This window comes from Thalassophryne amazonica, chromosome 8, assembly GCF_902500255.1.
Source record: "Thalassophryne amazonica chromosome 8, fThaAma1.1, whole genome shotgun sequence".
Taxonomy (NCBI): Eukaryota; Metazoa; Chordata; class Actinopteri; order Batrachoidiformes; family Batrachoididae; genus Thalassophryne; species Thalassophryne amazonica.
In genome coordinates, this window is record NC_047110.1 from 47,796,408 (window position 1) to 47,811,248 (window position 14,841).

The 14,841-nt window shown below is 41.9% G+C and overlaps 1 protein-coding gene across 1 annotated transcript in view; it reads left to right on the forward strand.

Annotated features, from left to right (window-relative positions):
• The window catches only part of LOC117514895 (interleukin-17 receptor A), a 47,700-nt gene extending 35,892 nt beyond the window's left edge, over window positions 1–11,808 (forward strand). Inside the window, exons 8-11 of the mRNA XM_034175468.1 lie at window positions 4,409–4,483; window positions 4,575–4,644; window positions 4,758–4,847; window positions 11,018–11,808. Coding sequence (XP_034031359.1) covers window positions 4,409–4,483; window positions 4,575–4,644; window positions 4,758–4,847; window positions 11,018–11,808 — 1,026 coding nt within the window. The remainder of the gene's footprint in view (window positions 1–4,408; window positions 4,484–4,574; window positions 4,645–4,757; window positions 4,848–11,017) is intronic.
• The last annotated feature ends 3,033 nt before the right edge of the window (window positions 11,809–14,841 follow it).

Consider the following 14,841-nt stretch of genomic DNA (forward strand, 5'->3'; position numbering starts at 1 on the left):
GGACACGACGTGGGAACGGTGGAGGGGGAGCGTTTGCCAACCCCCCTCCCCTCAGCTAAGTGCCTTTTTGATGCTTCATTTGGCTGGACTTTGCGCTTTTTGTTGTTAGCGTTTGGCGTGATTGCTGTGGAGTTAGGCAGTAATCCTGCCTTAAGTGACGAGCCTGTGTTTATCGGTCGTCGACCAATCCATTCAGTTTGGTCATTTTGCAGCCCGCCCCTTTTCTCTTTGGGAGAGCAGATTGAGCGAGGGAGGGGGAGAGAGACTGGACGCGCGCCGTTAGAACAGTGGAGGGGTGAAGTGTGATAATCCCCCTACTTTCAGCTAAGTGCCTCTCCTCTCTGAATGCTGGGTGTATTTGGCCCTCATTGTGGAAGTCACGTTGCCCCTGTCTTCCTGTTTTCTGATTTTCCTGTTTGTCTGCCCAGGTTGTGACTGAGAGAAAACCACGCCCATATCTGTCCGGCTTTGCAGTCAGATTTTGGGACAATTTTTAAATGGACCTTTTAGATAAGAGTATTTGTGGTGTTTTTTTTTTATTATTATTTATTGTGTTCTTTCTCTAATTTTATTAATAAATTTTTCATTTTTTTTCTTAACATTTGACGTTGTGGTTTAATAGAGATTACTCCCCTTGGACCGGAGGCTTCTAAATTGCGGCATTTGCCCCGTTATTTATATATATATATATATATATATATATATATATATATATATATATATATATATATATATATATATATATATATATATATATATATATATATATATATATATATATATATATATATATATATATATATATATATATATATATATATATATATATATATATACGAGGTCTGTTAGAAAAGTATCAGACCTTTTTATTTTTTGCAAAAACTATATGGATTTGAATCATGTGCGCTTGCATCAGCCAAGCTTGAACCTTCGTGCACATGCGTGAGTTTTTTTCACGCCTGTCGGTTGAGTCATTCGCCCGTGGGCAGGCTTTGAGTGAGCACTGGTCCACCCCTCTCGTCGGATTTTCATCAAGAAAATGTCAAGAAAATGTCTGAACGGCTGGAACAGCGCTGCATCAAATTTTTCAAGAAACTGTGTGAGGCAGCCAGGTGGAAACCATTCGGAAAATTCAGATGGCGTTCGATGAAAATCCTATGGGCATCACACAGATTAAGGAGCATTACAACCGGATTAAAGACGGCCCACAGCGGCTGAGGGCGTGCTGTGCTTCGAGCGGCCATTGACAGGCTGAAATGACCAGATCATTTCCAAAGTGAAGGCTGTGTTGATCCGGGACGTCATGTGACAACCAGAGAAATGGCAGAAAAGGTGGACATCAGCCATTTTTTTTGTCAGATTCCACTGTTACAGGAGATTTTGTAATGAAAGATGTGCGGAGGCATTCACACATCGAGACGAAGCCACAATGGAGTTAGGTCTTCCACCATTCAGAAAATTCAGACGGCTTTTGGTGGTTTTTTAGTCGAGTGACTATCCGAGAAATTGTGGAGAGCTGGGCATGTCACAACATGTCCCGTGAGACTTCCAACACGGACTTGCTTTTGTTCTCCGCCATTGCGGCTTCGTCCCAATGCGCGAATGCCTCTGCACGTCCAGCCGTTCAGACATTTTCCTGACAATGAAAATCCGACGAGAGGGGTGGACCAGTGCTCACTCAAAGCCTGCCCACAGGCGAATGACGCAACCGACAGGCGTGAAAAAACTCGCGCATGCGCACGAATGTTGAAGCTTGGCTGATGCAAGTGCACATGATTCAAATCCATATAGTTTTTGCAAAAAATAAAAAGGTCCGATACTTTTCTAACAGACCTCATATATATAAATTACCCCCAAAATAGCCATTTATTTAAGACCATACAGTGTTGTACCCTGTGCTTTTCATGCTGCCACTTCTGTCTGTTCAGGATAAACTCCCAAACTATAATATGTAGCCCTAAAAACTACACTCAACAAAAATATAAATGCAACACTCTTGGTTTTGCTCCCATTTTGTATGAGATGAACTCAAAGATCTAAAACTTTTTCCACATACACAATATCACCATTTCCCTCAAATATTGTTCACAAACCAGTCGAAATCTGTGATAGTGAGCACTTCTCCTTTGCTGAGATAATCCATCCCACCTCACAGGTGTGCCATATCAAGATGCTGATTAGACACCATGATTAGTGCACAGGTGTGCCTTAGACTGCCCACAATAAAAGGTCACTCTGAAAGGTGCAGTTTTATCACACAGCACAATGCCACAGATGTCACACGATTTGAGGGAGCGTGCAATTGGCATGCTGACAGCAGGAATGTCAACCAGAGCTGTTGCTCGTGTATTGAATGTTCATTTCTCTACCATAAGCCTTCTCCAAAGGCGTTTCAGAGAATTTGGCAGTACATCCAACCAGCCTCACAACCGCAGACCACGTGTAACCACACCAGCCCAGGACCTCCACATCCAGCATGTTCACCTCCAAGATCGTCTGAGACCAGCCACTCGGACAGCTGCTGAAACAATCGGTTTGCATAACCAAAGAATTTCTGCACAAACTGTCAGAAACCGTCTCAGGGAAGCTCATCTGCATGCTTGTTGTCCTCATCGGGGTCTCGACCTGACTCCAGTTCGTCGTCGTAACCGACTTGAGTGGGCAAATGCTCACATTCACTGGCGTTTGGCACGTTGGAGAGGTGTTCTCTTCACGGATGAATCCCGGTTCACACTGTTCAGGACAGATGGCAGACAGCGTATGTGGCGTCGTGTGGGTGAGCGGTTTTCTGATGTCAATGTTGTGGATCGAGTGGCTCATGGTGGCGGTGGGGTTATGGTATGGGCAGGCGTCTGTTATGGACGAAGAACACAGGTGCATTTTATTGATGGCATTTTGAATGCACAGAGATACCGTGACGAGATCCTGAGGCCCATTGTTGTGTCATACATCCAAGAACTTCACCTCATGTTGCAGCAGGATAATGCACGGCCCCATGTTGCAAGGATCTGTACACAATTCTTGGAAGCTGAAAATGTCCCAGTTCTTGCATGGCCGGCATACTCACCGGACATGTCACCCATTGAGCATGTTTGGGATGCTCTGGACCGGCGTATACGACAGCGTGTACCAGTTCCTGCCAATATCCAGCAACTTTGCACAGCCATTGAAGAGGAGTGGACCAACATTCCACAGGCCACAATTGACAACCTGATCAACTCTATGCAAAGGAGATGTGTTGCACTGCATGAGGCAAATGGTGGTCACACCAGATACTGACTGGTATTCCCCCCCCCCCCCCCCCCCCAATAAAACAAAACTGCACCTTTCAGAGTGGCCTTTTATTGTGGGCAGTCTAAGGCACACCTGTGCACTAATCATGGTGTCTAATCAGCATCTTGATATGGCACACCTGTGAGGTGGGATGGATTATCTCAGCAAAGGAGAAGTGCTCACTATCACAGATTTAGACTGGTTTGTGAACAATATTTGAGGGAAATGGTGATATTGTGTATGTGGAAAAAGTTTTAGATCTTTGAGTTCATCTCATACAAAATGGGAGCAAAACCAAAAGTGTTGCGTTTATATTTTTGTTGAGTGTATATATATTCTGAATCCTCATGACATGGGGAACAAACACACAATTTTTTTTTTTAAGTCGAACTGAAAATTATCCCCAAAATAGCCGGCTGTGTGTATGACCAGGCAGATTCAAATTTCCACCCCTGTATATGTGTTGGCCAGCTCTGTTTATTTAATCCCTTTCTACAGCACAGCCACAGCACACTCAGCAAAACATGCTTAGGCTGCAGCTATGGGTATGACCAGGCACATTCAAATTTCCAGCTCTGTATATGTGTTGGCCATCCCTGTTTATTTAATCCCTTTCTTCAGCTACTTTGTTTTCAACTGTTAAGCACCTGACTGTCCTGTACAACCCAATTTGCCTTCCTGTCTAAATACATTCATTTTATGTTTGTAAAATTGCAGTGTAAAAACAGTGAAATACACCACTACCTCAGTTCTGATTCATTGATATTTACTGTTACCTACCTTTTGTGTGTAATTTTGTTATAAATTTGATTGCCCATCCTCCGTGTAATGTGGAGTTGTGTCAGGAAGGGCATCTGATATGAAACTAGTGTCAAATCAACAAGCAAATCCACCTTAGTTCTGCTGTAGTGACCCCAAGTGGAAAAATAGCAGAGAAGCTGAAGATAATTACCACAGACAAAACCCTCAGGTTGGGTTGAGAGGTTGGAGGTGAATCAACACTGTCCATAGTTTTACACATACATTATAAAAAGCACTTTATTACTTCAAATAAACTTGCCAATATTTGACTAGTGCTTTGGGTTTTACAGTTCTTCCAAATCATTCATATATTTTTATTCTCCTGAACAAATAGGAGAATAGGACTTCAGTGATTGTGACCTTTCAGGTGAATATGTGGAAGTTCTCCCAGTGTGAAATATTGTTCACGGTGAGTTCCATTTCAATTATCTACACAGTGATTTTACTGTGAAATAACACTTGTATAGATATGAGAACATTCTACTCTGCTTATTTTGAAGATTCAACCATTTTTCCTCCGATGCAAGAATGACTGTTGGCGGCCGAAGAAATTATTTGATTATTGTCTCTGTAAGTAGGATTCCTGATGCATGCATAACAAATTTTTATGAATTTACCTGATGGTTGAATTTGCTTAATATTAATTTCATTATGTATAATAGAATTATGTGTATTTCTTTTAGATCGTCATCATGTAATAGCGAAGGCAACTATTGGATTGGTCATGATTGGTGGCGGCATTGCTTATGTGCTATGGCATTTATTTCATAAAGGTTTGTCTTGATGTAAAACATGTTGAGATGGAGACACATTTTGACTAGATTACCTGTGTGTCTTTCTCTGTTTTTTTTGTTTTTTTTTCAACCTAACCCCTTATAGCAGATGGGCTTCCCAGTGAAGTCTGGCATTGCTTGAGGTTTCTTGCTGTTAAAAACATTTTTGTTTTTTTTGTTGTTGTTGTTGTTGTTGTTTGCCTCAAGACGTCGCGCTTTCTCTTGTGTCTCTTTAAATTGTATAATATTAATGTTGTTGTCCATTTGGCTGCTCCTGAATTGTTCGGGGTTGCCACAGCGGATACAGCTAGATCCGCATTGGTATTTGGCAGAGGTTTTACGCCAGATGCCCTTCCTGACGCAACTCCAGTTTTACCTGGAGAAACACATACAGCACTGCACTGCTTAGCTTCTAAGATCTGACGGGATCAGGCTTACACAGAGCTGACCGGCTGCAAATTGTATAATATTAATGTCCGTTCATTTTCCATACCCGCTTTCTCGAAGTAAGGGGTAAGGGTGAGCTGGAGCCTATCCCAGCAGTCATAGGACATGAGGCAGGGTACACACTGAACAGGACGCAGATCGATCATAGGGCCACATAGGCAAAAACACACTGATACCCACATGCAAACCTGCGGTCAATTTATTGTTTTCAGCTCACCTAACCGGTTTGTGTTTGGATGTGGGAAGACACAGGAGCACCCGGAGAGAAGTTGAACCCACACAAACATAGGGAGAACAAATTCCAAACAGAAAGGCTCCAGGTGGGACTCAAACCCACAACCTTCTCACTGTGAGGCAACAGTGCTAAACACTAACCCACTGTGCTGCCAATAGTGTGAGCATACAGTAATGTTCAGAATAATAGTAGTGCTATGTGACTAAAAAGATTAATCCAGGTTTTGAGTATATTTCTTATTTTTACATGGGAAACAAGGTACCAGTAGATGCAGTAGATTCTCACAAATCCAACAAGACCAAGCATTCATGATATGCACACTCTTAAGGCTATGAAATTTGGCTATTAGTAAAAAGAAAGTAGAAAAGGGGGTGTTCACAATAATAGTAGTGTGGCATTCGGTCAGTGAGTTTGTCAGTTTTGTGGAACAAACAGGTGTGAATCAGGTGTCCCCTATTTAAGGATGAAGCCAGCACCTGTTGAGCATGCTTTTTTCTTTGAAAGCCTGAGGAAAATGGGCTGTTCAAGACATTGTTCAGAAAAACAGCGTAGTTTGATTAAAAAGTTGATTGGAGAGGAGAAAACCTATATGCAGGTGCAAAAAATTATAGGCTGTTCATCTACAATGATCTCCAATGCTTTAAAATGGACAAAAAAAACCAGAGACGCGTTAAAGAAAATGGAAAACAACCATCAAAATGGATAGAAGAATAACCAGAATGGCAAAGGCTCACCCATTGATCAGCTCCAGGATGATCAAAGACAGTCTGGAGTTACCTGTAAGTGCTGTGACAGTTAGAAGACGCCTGTGTGAAGCTAATTTTTGCACGAATCCCCCGCAAAGTCCCTCTGTTAAATAAAAGACATGTGCAGAAGAGGTTACAATTTGCCAAAGAACACATCAACTGGCCTAAAGAGAAATGGAGGAATATTTTGTGGACTGATGAGAGTAAAACTGTTCTTTTTGGGTCAAAGGGCCGCAGACAGTTTGAGACGACCCCCTAACTCTGAATTCAAACCACAGTTCACAGTGAATCATAGTGGTGCAAGCATCATGATATGGGCATGTTTCTCCTACTATGGTGTTGGGCCTATATATCGCATACCAGGTATCATGGATCAGTTTGGATATGTCAAAATACTTGAAGAGGTCATGTTGCCTTATGCTGAAGAGGACATGCCCTTGAAATGGGTGTTTCAACAAGACAATGATACCAAGCACACTAGTAAACCTGCAAAATCTTGGTTCCAAACCAACAAAATTAATGCCTCACAGATGTGAAGAAATCATGAAAAACTGATTATACAACTAAATACTAGTTTAGTGATTCACAGGATTGCTAAAAAAGCAGTTTGAACATAGTAGTTTTCAGTTTGTAGCGTCAACAGCAGATGCTACTATTATTGTGAACACCCCCTTTTCTACTTTTTTTTTTTACTAATAGCCCAATTTCATAGCCTTAAGAGTGTGCACATCATGAATGCTTAGTCTTGTTGGATTTGTGAGAATCGACTGAATCTACTAGTACCTTGTTTCCCATGTAACAATAAGAAATATACTCAAAACCTGGATTAATCTTTTTAGTCACATAGCACTACTATTCTGAACACTACTGTAATATCTCACAATCATATAATACATTATCAAGCTTGGCCTACTTGCAGTGTAAACTGTTTTCTGAAGACGTATTTTATGATTTGGCATGAAAGTATACAGTGCATCTGGAAGGTATTCACAGCGCTTTACTTTTTCCCACATTTTGTTATGTTACAGCCTTGTTCCAAAATGAAGTAAATTGATTCCCCCCCCCCCCCCCCCCCCGAATCCTACTCACAACACCCCATAATGAAAGTTTTTTTTTTATTATTTCTACAAATTTATTTAAAAAAAAAAAAAAGAAATCATGTACAGTACTTTGTTGAGGCAGCTGTTTGTTGAGGCAGCAATTACCGCCTCAAGTATTCTTGAATATGATGCCACAAGTTTGGTGCACCTATCTTTGGGCAGTTTGGCCCATTCCTCTTTGCAGCACCTCTCAAGCTCCATCTGGTTGGGTGGGGAGCATCGGTGCACAGCCATCTTCAGATCTCTCCAGAGATGTTCAATTGGATTCAGGTCTGGGCTCTGGCTGGGCCACTCAAGGACATTCACAGAGTTGTCCTGAAGCCACTCCTTTGATATCTTGACTTGTGCTTAGGGTCATTGTCCTGCTGAAAGCTGAAATGTTGCTGAAGTTTGAGAACAAGAGCGCTCTGGAGCAGGTTTTACCACATCTCTGTACATTGCTGCATTCATCTTTCCCTCAATCCTGACTAGTCTCCCAGTTCCTGCCACTGAAAAACATCCCCACAGCATGTTGCTGCCAGCACCATGCTTCACTGTAGGGATGGTGCCTGGTTTCCCCCAAACATGATACCTGGCATTTCTTGGGATAATTCAGGGGTCTCCAGTGATCTCGCTCTCCCCTATCTCTCTTATCCTGTGCGTCCGTTGATTTGAAAGGCTTTCACCAGCTATTTGAATTTGAACACAATTACTCTGAGGGTGAGACCACCACCCAGAGATTTATTAAATAGAATTTAAATGTCACAGAATTTTACATAATTTAAGTTTTACAGAATGAGTGAGAAACAAAACCATACCCAGAAGTTCTGAGGGTGTTATGTGTCGACGCGGGTTGAGGAGCGGACCTGCGTCAGACGGAACCCAGCGCTACAAATAACCAGAAAAGCGGTTCCAAAAACAATATATTTATTTCACCCGCTGTGCATAAAAAGTGTAAAAACAAAAATAGCGTCCTTCTGGTGGAGTGACTGTTGGCACGCTCTCCAGCGCCCGCAAGGATCAAAGCCCGGCGCTCCTGGACCCACTACCACCGCCAAACACCCCCCAGGTGGACACAACAAACTGACTCTCTGTGAAGCAAAGAAGAGGTGAGGTAAGTCAGAAGTTACAACAATAACTTTCAAAAGACACACGCTATCAGCAACACATTCCGGTCTGTATCTTTTTTAACTTTATGCAAATGAGCAGCTTCTCACAACAGGTGGAGGATCACTTATCCGCACGCCACAGCAGTGAGAAGCAAGCTGCACAATTCTCATCACAATTCAAGTATACTGTGTAACAAAACACCAAGTTACTATCAACAATTAGTCAAACACTTAATCACCTTTGATGTGTGCTGACAGCATGTGTCCTCACCCTTCCTTGCTTCACGGGCTCGATGTGTCAAACCCAGGCGCGGTCCTCAGCGTCTCACAAATGAACATCACAAGGTCGAGTTCCCGGCAGTTCTGCTTGAATCACACATGACTTAAATGCAGAACGCCATCCAATTATCTGCTTCAGCTGAAAGTCTTTAAGGTTGCATGTGAGCACCAGTCACAGGTGCTACACATGATGTTGATGAGGGTGAGGACTCTTCAGCCAGCACCCTCTCCACAGACAAATCAGTTTCCATGCCACCTGAAGAGCAAAGAAAAGAAAAGAACACCAAAATATCCAGCCACACCCCCCAACACACAACAGAGGGACCCCGAAACTGAGATCTTCCAACCTGCCGTCTCGTGTTCCAGCAAACTCTCAGCAAAGAGGAACCCCGAACAGTGGGCTGGGCTCTGCTTTTATACTCCTCTGTCTTCTTATGCTAATACAATGATTCATGCTAATCTTAGGCGTTGTCCTTCATCTGAGTGGTCTTCATCCCTCTTCTTCATGGCTTTGGTCCTGGCCACATGTGCCGTGGAGTGTTCTTGCTTCTGCGTTCTCCTATAGTGACACCTGCTGTGCCTAAACTGATAGGAAATTGTTTTGGGCCAGAAAACTGCAAACTGAAAGACTGTCAGCAAGTCTCATCACACGGTTATACCACAAGAATATTGGCACATCTCAAAATTGCACAATATTCTAACAAACAAGTCTAATCATACCCGTGTATCATCTTTAGTCTCCTTATCTGACTGTTTGTGGTCAGTACTGTCATCCTGTTCCATATGCTGTTTGCAACATATGGATATTTCTCAATGTATCTTCAGGGCTTCACCGAAACAGGGACACATCACATTTACAACACTTTGAAAATGATTATATAAGTAAATCATCTTTATAACAGCATGCTAAGAAACTGAACCACTAAAGCAAAAGCAAATCTTGAAACAAAAGCAAATATAATCATAAACATAACATACCTTTAATTTCGTACACACAATACACAGTTCAACAGCATACAAACATATATTTCAAAAGTATTTGAATATATAGATATCATGTAATTAACCTTAGCTATTGATTACATGTTTAATAAGCATTGATAAATATTGATCACTATGAAGTTATGAGTAATATATTTTTCAACAGCAACAAGCTCTATTAATATATAAATATTATTATATTATATTAATATATAAATGATCACTTCCAAACATTAGAACACACTCATATGTAACATAACATATGTAATATTCTTGGCTCAATAAAAGATAAATAATATTATGATGATTCTGAATGGGGAAAAAGCACAAATGGTTAATGCATATTTAAGCACATTTAGGATATATTCCTTCACATTCACACCAAAGAGTTCAATCTTTGTCTCATCAGACCAGAGAATTTTCTCTTGGTCTGAGATTCTGCCAGGTGCATTTTGGTAAACTCCAGGTGGGCTGTCATGTGCCTTTTACTAAGGAGTGGCTTCTGTCTGGTCACTCTACCATACAGACCTGATTGGTGGATTGCAGCAGAGATGGTTGTCCTTCTGGAAGGTTCTCCTCTCTTCACAGAGGAATGATGGAACTCTGACAGAGTGACGATCGGGTTCTTGGTCACCTCCCTGACTAAGGCCCTTCTCCCCCAGTCGCCAGCTCTAGGAAGAGTCCTGGTGGATCCAAACTTCTTTTATTTATGGATGATGGAGGCCACTGTGCTCATTAGGATGTTCAAAGCAGCAGAAATGTTTCTTTACCCTTCCCCAAATTTGTGCCTCGATAATCCTGTCTCAGAGGTCTACAGACAATTCCTTTGACGTCATGATTGTTTGTGCTCTGACATGCATTGTCAACTGTGGGACTTTATATGTAGACAGGCGTGTGCCTTTCCAAATCATATCCAATCAACTAAATTTACCCCAGGTGGACTCCAATTAAGCTGTAGAAACATCTCAAGGATGATCAGTGGAAACAGGATGCACTTGAGCTTGATTTTGACCTTCATGGCAAAGGCGGTGAATACTTATGTATGTGTGATTCTTAGGGGGGGGTTTGTTGTTTTTTGTTTTAGAAATTTGCAAAAATCTAAAAAAAAAAAAAAAAAGTTCACATTATGGGGTATTGTATGTAGAATTTTGAGGAAAAAATTAATTTAATCCATTTTTTAATAAGGCTGTAACATAACAAAATGTGGAAGAAGTGAAGGACCGTGAATACTTTCTGGATGCACTGTATATGAAATAGATTTGATAATTAATGGATGACTGTTTCTTTTTCTCAGTTCCTGTGAAGATGTCCTCAGCTGCTGCCAAAGAAGAACCAACATGTACTGAAGTGCAAGAAAGAAGGAGAGTCCTCATCATCTACTCCCTTGACCACCCATTATACAAAAACATTGTTCTGAAGCTTTGCGCCTTCTTAATGAGTAAATGTGGCACAGAGGTGATCCTGGATCTGCTGGACTCCACCGGGGTAGGAGTGCTGGGCTGCATTCAGTGGTTGGACTGGCACCGAGAGCAAATAGAGAGTTCCTCAGATAAGATACTAATCCTGTGTTCACCTGGAGTTCAAGCCAAATGGAAAGCCATGTGCGGTGATAAACTGGTTGTTTTGAGAGAAGATGCCCACTCTCCAATGGGTGACTCACTCACACCAGCACTCAGCCTTATGGTCCCTCATTTTGTTCGAGCAGCATCTTTTGAGAAATACATAGTGGCTTTTTTTGATGGTGTTTGTTCGGCAGCAGATGTTCCTTCACCTTTCAATATTACAGTACAATATAAGCTAATGCAAGATTTTGAGGAGCTCTTTTTCAGAATCTTGGGTGCTGAAAAGCATGAACCAGGCAGAGTGAAGTACATCGAGGGGCTTGCTGATAGTGAGTACTGTCACTGCCCCTCAGGTCGAGCCTTGTATGATGCCATAAAGGTTTTCCAAGAGTACCAGCTGAAGCACCCACAGTGGTTTGAAGATCAAATACTGAAATGTTCAGAGCTGGATGTGGAAGAGGTCCCATCCGACATTTATGACAATGCAAAAACAGACATGACCCTCGTTCAGTGCGCAACATAAACCCAGCATCACTTCATACAGAAAAATGGAGTACTGTTTTGTTTTTGGCTGCAATCACCGAAGCAGTTGTGAAAAGTGCAGGTTTTTTTTTGGTTCCCAGTGGAGAAGGGAAGATGAGGCAAATGGGAGAGGTCGAGTCAGTGTCAGCCTACACACCTAGCCAGAGTAGCTGCATTCTCTCACCTCCACAACAGCCTCGACATCTTTCAGGTCATCAACAAACCACATGTCCACTTTCCACCGCATCGTCACTTTTTCTTTGCATTTTCACTTTCTTTGCATGTAATTTGCCCAAAAACTCAGAGAATGTGCCATGTTTCTAATGGGAAAAAATGAGGGCTGTCCCTGGATGTAATATTATTGCATCATATGCATCATATTTTAACCCTTTAGTGCTTGCCCTCAAACAAGACTGCACTGCCCAATAGATCTAAATCTTGATTACTGAAGGAATATATCCTAAATGTGCTTAAATACGAGGTCTGTTAGAAAAGTATTGGACCTTTTTATTTTTTGCAAAAACCATATGGATTTGAATCACGTGTGATTGCATCAGCCAAGCTTGAACCTTCGTGCGCATGCGTGAGTTTTTTCACGCCTGTCGGTTGCGTCATTCGCCTGTGAGCATGCTTTGAGTGAGCACTGGTCCTCCCCCTTCATCAGATTTTCATTGTAAGGAAAATGTCTGAAGGGCTGGAGCAGCAAATTTTTCCAGAAACTGTGAGAGACAGCCAGGTGGACACCATTCGAAAATTCAGATGGCTTTCAGGGACGATTTTATGAGCATCACACAGATTAAGGAGTGGTACAGCCAGTTTAAAGACGGCGCACAATGGCGGAGGGCGCGCCGCGCTCCGAGCGGCGATCGACAGGCTGAAACAACCAGATCATTTCCAAACTGAATGCTGTGTTGATCCGGGACGTTGTCTGACTACCAGAGAAATGGCAGAAAAGGTGGACATAGCACTTTTCTGGCACATTCCACTGTTAAAGGAGATTTTGTCATAAAAACAGGAGCGGAGGAATTCGCCACGGAGCCGCTAATGGCGCGGAACGAAAGCACCTCCGTGTTGGTCTCACAGGACATGTTGTGATATGCCCAGCTCTTCGACAATTTCTCAGATACTCACTCGACTGAAAAGCCACCCAAAGCCGTCTGAATCTTCTGAATGGTGGAAGAGCTGGGCATGTCCCGTGAGACTTCCAACACGGAGGTGCTTTTTGTTCTGCGCCATTAGCGGCTCCGTCCTGACGCGCGAATTCCGCCGCACGTCTTTCATTACAAAATCTCCTGTAACAGTGTAATGTGCCGAAAAAGTGCTATGTCCACCTCTCTTGCCATTTCTCTGGTAGTCAGACGACGTCCCGGATCAACACAGCCTTCACTTTGTAAATGATCTGCTCGTTTCAGTCTGTTGATGGCCGCTCGAAGCACGGCACGCCCTCAGCCGCTGTGGGCCATCTTTAATCCGGTTGTAATGCTCCTTAATCTGTGTGATGGCCATAAGATCTTCACCAAAAGCCATCTGAATTTTCCGAATGGTTTCCACCTGGGTGTCTCTCACAGTTTCTGAAAAAATTTTGATGCAGCAAAGCGGCAGTCGCTCGGCCATGTTCCTGACAATGAAAATCCGCCGAGGGGGCTGGACCACTCCTCCCACAAAGCGTGCTCACAGGCGAATGACGCAACCGACAGGCGTGAAAAAACTCACGCATGCGCACGAAGGTTCAAGCTTGGCTGATGCAATCACACGTGATTCAAATCCATATGGTTTTTGCAAAAAATAAAAAGGTCCGATACTTTTCTAACAGACCTCGTATGCTTTAACCTTTTGTGCTTTTCCCACATTCATTAACATCATATTATTTGTCTTTTATTGAGCTAAAAATATATTGTTACATATATGAGTGTGTTTTAATGTTTAGAAGTCATAATTTATACATTAATAGAGCTTGTTGCTGTTGAAGAATATATTACTCATTTGCTCATAGTGATCATTATTTATCAATGCTTATTAAACACGTAATCAATAGATCTATATATTCAAATACTCTTGGGTTATATGTTCGAATGCTGTTGAATTGTGTATTGTGTCTACCAAATTAAAGGCATGTTGTGTTTATGATTACATTTGCTTTTGTTCTAAGATTTGCTTTTGCTCAAATATTAGTTTAGTTTCTTAGCAAGCTGTCATGCAGATATGTTACTTATATAATCATTTTCAGAAGTCTTGTAAATATGATAAACTGTTAAAGAAGGAGACTAAACTGTTAGAAGGTTGTGCAATTTTGAAATGTGCAAACATTCTTGTGGTATAACCGCGTCATGTGACTTGCTGACAGTTTTTCAGTTAGCAGTTGTCGCTCAAACTTTCTTAGTTCCACAACAGAAGAGGACAGAAGACTTCACAGCATGTGTGGGCAGGACCATGCCACGAAATAGAGGGATCAAGACCACCCAGATGAAGGACAACGCCCAAGATTAACAGAAAAACATTGTAGTAGCATAAGGGTATAAATACAGGACCAGCCCACTGTTCGGGGTTCCTGCTTGCTGTCAGCTTGCTGGGACACCAGATTGCTGGTTGGAAGCTTGCAGCTCCTGGGACCCTCAGAACTTCTGGGTATGTTTTTGTTTATCTCACTCATTCTGTAAAACTTAAATTCTGTCAAAATTTGTGACATTTAATTTCTGTTTAATAAATCTCTGAGTGGTGGTCTCGCCCTCAGAGTAATTGTGTTCAAATTTAAATGACTGGTTAATACTTTATTTCAAATTAACGCGGGATAAGAGGCAGGGAGAGACGAGGTCACAGGAGACCCCTGAAATATCCCAAGACTACAAAAACAAAAAAATTTTTTTTTTTTTTTTTTTGAGGGCATGCTTTTAGCTTGATAAAAGTGTTTATACGAGGTCTGTCAATAAAGTAACGGCCCTTTTTATTTTTTTCAAAAACTATATGGATTTCATTCATATGTTTTTACGTCAGACATGCTTGAACCCTCGTGCGCATGCGTGAGTTTTTCCACGCC